Source organism: Thunnus thynnus, chromosome 4 (assembly GCF_963924715.1).
Source record: "Thunnus thynnus chromosome 4, fThuThy2.1, whole genome shotgun sequence".
Taxonomy (NCBI): domain Eukaryota; kingdom Metazoa; phylum Chordata; class Actinopteri; order Scombriformes; family Scombridae; genus Thunnus; species Thunnus thynnus.
Genome location: NC_089520.1, coordinates 7,589,463 through 7,597,442, shown reverse-complemented (window position 1 = coordinate 7,597,442; position 7,980 = coordinate 7,589,463). Strand labels below are relative to the sequence as shown.

The window sequence follows — 7,980 nt, the reverse complement described above, 5'->3', positions numbered from 1 at the left end:
TGATACTAATCAGCTAATTCAAGTGCAACGTTCAGGGCTCTGCTTGAATGCCATGCTCAATTACTACAAAAACAAACAAACAGAAGACAGAAAGACACGTTTTTGTTGTTGTTTTTTGTAAATTAAAGTTAGAATAATACCATAAACAACAAGAAACTAATGCAACAATCAACAAAGTGCTTAGAAATACTAAAGGGTTAAAGGGGCTCAAGTGTTGAGGTGTTCACGGAAGAGCTGAGTTTTCAGGTGTTTCTTGAATGCACCAGGGGAACCAGCAGATGTGTGGAGCTGAGTAGCTCGATCCACCATCGCAGAACCACAAAAGAAAAGAGTCTGGATCGTGTTATTTTTTATTAATTTATTTCTAGATATAAGTATGTCGGTATTATTAAAATTTATAACCTTGATATCTTCCAGGCTTCCTGCAAATTGCACTCTGTCGTGTTGTTTTAATGCCTGCTGAACCATGTTCGAAAAATCTCTAAAAAATAACTAGGAAGGTGTTTTATTATTGTTATTGTAAATCAATTAGCCTCAGCTGTCTTTAAACAACACATGGAGATGGACACTTTAAAATACAATTAAAATAGCTTAGCTAGTAATAGTAGCTTTTTGTGTTCTGATCAGCATGAGAAGAAAATCAAAAATATTGAACAGATTAGAAAAAAGGAGAAATGACAAACAAATACGAAGCATTCAGGTTGTTTTTCAGCTGTTTATTTGATTTCTTGTTCATACAATATTATCTGTTTACTGACAGACAGAGAAAGTAACATCAGCAGATGTTTTTTTTTCAGATTACTGTCTATGTTATCTTGTACACCACTGCACTTTTATTAATAAATCTCTGTGTGGGCTGGTTCCTCCTTCTCTGTGTACATACATGTGTAAAAATCTAATCTAGTATGACCTTTAGTCTCATGATGTTGTGCAGATGTTTGGACAAAGTTGGGTAAAAAAAAAAGCTTTTAAATGTGCTTTCCCTTCCACCTGAAACAATGTACAGAAGGACCTAAATGGATCTGGAAAACCATATTCTTGGTCAAAGTGTTTGCTTTTTTTTTTTTTTTTTTTAGATAATTTTCAGAAAATGTGTTTATGCATCTTAACAGGAAATTGCCTGCACTTATTTGTAGCATGTGACAGTGTTTATGTTGTTAGTAAGAACATTTTTTATGCTGCCCTCTTGGCCAACTCTCTTTAACCTAAATATCAATCTTAATGAGCCTTAACCTGGTTAAATCATTGAAAATCAACAGAAAATTAAATGTTAGAATGAAAAGTAACGAACATGTGTTTTTTTTAACAATGTGAAAGGGTCAGTGTGAGGGGAGGGAAGATACTGTTTTGCCTTTAGTTTCACTCATTTCACTCAAATAGTTGCTGTTAGACTGTTCAGTAAAAGCGAGAGAAAGGCTGGTTTGTGTTTTATCGTCCTGCGGGTCAGTGAGGATGCAGCAGGAAGCCGGAGAAGATGCTGTAACCAGTCGTTTTCCCTGTCATCCCTCTGTAGTCTTTAGTCTCCAGCCAAACCTCCTGATCCCTCAACATGTAGACCGCCAGGCCGCCTGAAGTCACCTGTAATCAGTACCGGTTGAAATTTAACTACAGGGTGCATCTTTCTCCAGAGATGAGAACTACTGTAAACGATAACATTCACTCATACTTTACAAAAATTTGAGGATTTAGTTAGTATTTTAGTTAGCTGAAACATGTGCTGACTAATTAGATTTAATATTAATTTATTTTGATTAATACTCGAGTATTATTTGGTGGCACAACAATGTAGTAAAATAAATCTGTAGTATTGTTTTAAAGGAATAGTTTGTATTTTTTAAGTGGGTTTGTATGAGGTACTTATACATAGTCAGTGTGTTACCTGCAGTAGATTTGGATCAGCTTGCTCCTAGTTTGGAGACACGAGTACCAGCATGGATGCAACAGCACTTTCTGACCAAAACAGCTGATGTGTGGTGTAATATAGTGCGCGGCATGCATAGGAGTAGTTCTATGGTTGAGAAAATCTAGTGTCAAAGTAAAGGGCTGTCTCACTGCAAGGTAAAGCGGTGAAAATATTCTGAATATAGTGTATACTTAAACCGATATTGACTTTTTTAAGTGGGCTTTTATTTAAGTGACTAAAATATGTTGTGCTGCTGTTGTGCTCTTGGCTTCCGTACTCTTGTTTGCTTCTCGAAACTGGGAACGTGCCGACCCCCATCTACTGCAGGTAATACACTGACTATGGATAAGTACCTCAAACAATCCTACTTCAAAAAAATTTGAACTATCCCTTTAATGCTCTTACCTGTCGTCTCCTCTGGCGATCACCTCTGTGATCGCAGAACGACGTCAGCGGTGTTCCGTCCAGCTTCAGTGTCACACAGAGGCGGTTATCTACAGAGGCGTGGAACACAAAGTAGTACGTTCCTGGGATCCGAGACCTACAACACACAAACTTCATTAATTCACTAAAAGTGGATTTTTTTATTTTCTCCTGTCTGGTTTGACAGTTTGATCACAAATGAAATTCGTACAAAAAGAAATGTCTTGAATTTGTTTGACATGGTTGAAACATTGCAGAGCAACCAGGGAATCATTTAGCTTTTAGCCAATCTGGCGGCATGGCTGTAAGGATGTTGGTCTAAAATATCTCAATAACTGTGGGATTGGTTTTCCTGAAATTTTGTACAGACTTTCATTGTCTCTAGAGGAGGAAGTCCCATTGATCATCATCATCTCTTTGATAGACTGCCATGAAATTTGGTTAAGACATGCTCTCCTCATGATGAACTTTAATAACTTTGATGATCCTCTGACTTATCATCTAACTTCATTGTTGGGTCAAAGTTTCTATTTCTAAAATATTTTGGTTTATGACAAAATATCTGCAAAATGAATGACGTTCCAATTAGCCTCAGCCGCACTTGCATTTGGTGCTAATTAACAAATTTTAGCCATGTTAACATGCTAAACTAAGATGGGGAAGACAGTAAACCACTAAACATCAGCATGTTAGCATCGTCATTGTGAGCCACGCTGTAGACTCTTAGCCTTGTTTACATTGAACTGACTAAGACATTGCCCTAACCTCATCCAAAACCATTTATTCAGAGTCAGTTGATCATACAAATTTGTGATTAAGTGGAAACTACTACGGCTTGAGGCTGAAGCGTTCCAACTGACTCCCATTCACAAAGCGTCAAGAAGTCATTATGGTCTCAATCACTAAATTCAGGCCCTCTAATAAGTGTGCTGGTGGTTATTTTGGAAATTATTGCTCCATTAATAAGATTTGAAGACTTTTAGTAGCTGTGATATCTGCTGTGTGAGCATTGATTGACAGTTGTGATTGACAGTTGGCTCACCTGTTACTCTCCCTGACTCGGACTCGGACTATTGTCGTAATATTTCACTCAGTTTAATATTACTTGTTGGCTCCAATACAGAGCAATGGGTGACGTCACACCTCGCTACATCCAACTTTATTTGTAGTCTAGGGTTTTACCTTTCAGTAATATATGACTAGAAAACGAGTGGTTTCCTCACCTGAAGTGTCCCGTCTCTGTGTTGTAGTCGTTATTGATGTTGGTGATGACTTTGGTGAACCGTATGACGCTGCTCCTGTCCGGGTATTCGTTGGTTCCTCTGGCCACGCTGAAGGCCGCCTTCTGCTGGACTCCGGCAGCCCTGTAACCACAGAAACAACACAGTGACACTCAGAGCCAGATTAACCTGCTAGTGGGCCCTTGTTGAGCTGCCAATGTCCCCCAACTTAGTTTAATTAGATGCTAAGTTATATATGCACAATGTAAACATTAAATCAATTGGAATATGAAAACTAGATTTTAGGTTAGAAGGTAAAAATCCAGGAATTGCCTTTTGAATTTTATATTGTTTATATTCTGTTAATCAAAATAGCACAAAGCTATTGCCACACAGTGAATCTGAGGCCCCTTGAGGGTCTGGGGCCTACTCAGTCATCCAGCCTCGAGGCTCAGCTGAATCTGGCAATCTGTTCTCATCAAATATAATTAAGTCCCTTTAAGTGACTCTCCTCTGAAAATCTCACACTCTCACACTCTCTGTCTTTTGAGTATGGTAGATTTAACCCCTGTGGGCTTGCAGAGTGGTCTAAGATTTTATTAGTTTGTAATGGTTTATAATGTAGACTGGGGTCTCCTTTAATTCAAAGCAGGATGACGGATTCCAAAACTTTTAACAACCAAAACTTCTCAGTCAACCTCCCTGCTGTCCACATTAGAACACTTGTACTTTGCTCAAGGGTTTGTCTGACTCCATACCCATTTTCTCCTGGTTCTCCCGGAGGTCCTGCAAGCCCTGAGACCCCTGGTTTCCCTGGTTCCCCGCTCTGACCTCGTTTACCAACGAATCCCACATTCCCCGGGTCCCCCTTCACTCCCCTCTGAGGGCCGCGGCCGCCGCCCCACGCTTGTCCTGCAGATGACAACAACAGGCGAGTCATTGTAGAGAAAAACCAGCAGCAATCGCCTGCTGTGTCAGACACTTTAAAGGAACAGTTCAGCTTATTCGCTTTCATTTCAAGAAGCTGGAGTCGGGATGTGGTTAGCCTAGCTTAGCATAAAGACTGGAAGCAGGGGGAAACAGCAAGCTAAGCTCTGTTCAAAGTTCATCTAAATACACCTATCAGCACCTCTAAAACTCTCAAGTTAACATATTGTATCTCATTTGTTCCAATCACAGATATTAAAGAACTGTTTGTGGTTTAAGTAGGAGTTGGCTAAAGGAGGAGGTAGACTTATAATCAGATGTTCAAGTCATGTGACTTGAAATGAGTTGAATGGACGTCCTGCTTAATGCTGATCATTCACTAATCCTGTCAAATCAACTTAAACTTTGTTAAGATAACAGCAAATAATTTGTCAAATAATAAAATAATTTGACAATTAGCTCTATAAGCATACTTTTCAGCATGCATTGTATTTGCATTAACTTTATTCTAGTTTATATAATAAAGGAGATTTGTTTTGTGTTTTTTCATACAAAGACGAATTAAAGTACAAACATAAGACACATTTTGTTAAAACTGAACTTTACACGAAAGGACAAAAACTAAAGGCCCTTTTACTCGTCAAGAATTAATAGCATGAAAATGTGTCAAGTTTGCTGTCAACGTTGTTAATTTGCAGTGCAAATTTAAGACGATTCCTCCAGTTATTTCCACAAAGCTTCACACAGCTTGAAAGAACAATATGATAGTCAGATAATTTGAATACTTCATACTACTTTGCATTTGAGAAAAAGCTGCTTTGATATCAGCTGCTGCCCATTATGGTAGATAAATGAACAGCTGTCTGAGATTTTAATCATGTGTGCACCAAAACCAGCACTACTGTCTGCACCTCGGTGAACTTTCTAGGAACTGAAAACTGGATGCCAATATCTGAATGTGTTTTTTTTTTAATAGGTTTTACAAAAAGTGGAGGCTGCTGTGAGTTGTAAATGATATGATCCACCATTTTTTTCTGTACGTTGCAATGTGTGACAGGTAAAATAAGGAAAAACTGACTTTGGAGCAATTGTTGCATTGTTGCAGGTTATTGCATTATTTCATTCAGTTATATGTTTTTTAAATGAAATGAAAATGAACCCCCCCCCCCCAAAAAAAATGTGCCTTATGTAGAAGGGTCTTAAGAAGAATTAGGGAAATTCTGGCTGAAAATTTAGAGAAGTGCAAAGTTTCTGTGTGACTTATTGTTTCCTTACTGTATTCTGATATCTGTACAAACTTCTGATGGTCGCTCCTAATGTAACCAACTCTGTGTATGACTGCTCAGGTTATGATTGTGTGTGTCTATATGTGTGTGTGTGTGTGTGTGTGTGTGTGTGTGTGTATGTTGGATACCTGGCTCTCCTTTCTGTCCTCTCTCTCCGTCACGACCGTCTCTGCCGGGCAGCCCGGGAATACCTGAGGACATACAGATAGATAAACAGATAAACACACACACACACACACACACACACACACACACACACACACACACACCTATAAACATATACACACATGCACACACATACCTGGCATCCCAGGCATCCCTGTTGCTAGGCAGGTGTCCTGGGCAACCAGCAGGGTTACAGCTAATGAGAGCAGGGCTCCGCTCACAATGAGACAACGATGGAGCATGATGGAGAACCTGACAAAGAGAAAAAGAGATAGATGAAAGAAGAGGAGATTAGACGAGAGGAGGAGAAGGAGAGGAGTTGAGGGATTAAATGAGAGGAGAAGCTGAGAAGAAAAGAAATGCGAGGGAGGGAAATAGGGAGAGAGGAAGGGACAAGAAGAATGAAGATGAGAATACAGGGAAGGAGGAGAGGAAAATAGGTGAAGGCAGGATGGGAAGGGATGAGAGGAATGGAAAAGGACAAAGGGTAGAGGGAGAGGAGAGAAGGAAAGGAGAGAGGGGAGAAGATGATAAAACAGGAGAAAAGAGGAGAGGTGGGAGATAAGATAAAAGGACAGAAGGAGAGGAGATGAGGAGAAAAGGAAAGAAAGATGATAGATGAGATAAGGGAAGAAGAAAGGAGGAGAGGAGAGAAAGCACGATGAGGAAGAGGATGAAGTGGAGAAGAAGAGGAGACAAGGAGAAAAGCAGGTGCTGACAGGTTGTTGGTTCAATCCCCAATAATAAAAGTGTATCAGATATCAAAGTCCTCTTTTAATAAAAAATAATACACAATCATAGTAAAATAGGAGAAACAGTCGACGATCTTGTTAACAAAAGCAGATTCTCTTTTACAAATAGATTTCATTTACTTCTATTTAGAACACGGTAAATGTTGAAAGATGTTGAAAATAAATGTATAAAACTCACCTGAGAGGACAGACAGAGGAATAAAAATCCACCACCTGGCGTTCCAAGCAAACTGAAGTGGAGCTCCGAGTCCTGCAGCAGCCAGAAGAGGAAGCCGACACAGAACCGAAGATTCAGCAGCTTTTGCTATTTTTTCGGCGTCTGCTGTATGTAGTTCTGCATTTTTAGGGAGTGATTGAGAGATGGAAGGAGAGAGAGAGAGAGATAATAAAGTAGCAAATCCCTAAATGAGTAAATAAGAGTTTGTCAACCTTTTCTGTGTTTAGGTTTCAAATTTTTTTATGACACCAGCAAGTTGTCAAACTGAGACACAAAACCAGCAGAGGTATGAAAGTTTTCTACATGGTCAAAAGTATGTGGACACCTGAACATTACACCCATGTGTGATATTCCAAAACAATGAGCATTAATCTGCTGATATGACAGCCTCCACTCTCCTGGTTTCAGGCTTTTTAGAAGATTTTGTAACCTGGCTGCAGGGATTTGCTCCCATTCAGCTACAAGAGTATTAGTGAGGTCCAACAGCGATGTTGGGTGATAAGGCCTGGCTCACAGTCAGTGTTCCACTTCACCCCCAAGATGTTGGATGGGGTTCAGGTCAGAGCTCTGTGCAGGCCAGTCAAGTTCTTCCACACCAAACTGGGAAAACATTTCTTTATGGAGCTGGCCTTGTGAACAGGGACATTGTCGTGTAACGGGAAAGGACTTTCTGTTGAAAGCACTCTGCTGTTGAAAATATCATTGTATGCTGCAGCATTAACATTTCCTTTAATTGGAACTAAGAGGACCAGACCGAAGATGGAAGAACAGCCTCAGACCAGTACACTTGACCACATACATTGTCCACATACTTCTGGCCATGTAGTGTACATTTACTCATGTAGTGTCTGATGATCTTCTTGTCTCTGGTTTCTCTGGCTCCAGCTTCTCAAATGTGAATATCTGTTTGGCTGCTTTAGTCCTCTATGACAGTAAACTGAATATCTTTGGTTTGTAGACAAAACAAGACATTTGAAGATGTCAACTTGGGCTCTGGGAAACAGTGATCGACATACTTCACCATTTTATAGACCAAACAACTAATCAATTAATCAAGAAAACAGATTGATTGATAATGAAATGATCA

General features: G+C 39.6%; 1 protein-coding gene across 1 annotated transcript; it reads right to left on the bottom strand.

Annotated features, from left to right (window-relative positions):
• Positions 1 to 701: 701 nt before the first annotated feature.
• On the bottom strand, positions 702 to 7,013 carry LOC137181025 (complement C1q subcomponent subunit C-like). The gene is made up of 7 exons (XM_067586352.1): positions 6,855 to 7,013; positions 6,061 to 6,176; positions 5,888 to 5,950; positions 4,305 to 4,458; positions 3,550 to 3,690; positions 2,309 to 2,444; positions 702 to 1,578 (listed from the first exon to the last, which is right to left on the bottom strand). The coding sequence occupies exons 2-7, from the start codon at positions 6,164 to 6,166 to the stop codon at positions 1,444 to 1,446; spliced, it is 735 nt and encodes a 244-aa protein (XP_067442453.1). The 5' UTR covers positions 6,167 to 6,176; positions 6,855 to 7,013; the 3' UTR covers positions 702 to 1,443.
• Positions 7,014 to 7,980: the final 967 nt, after the last annotated feature.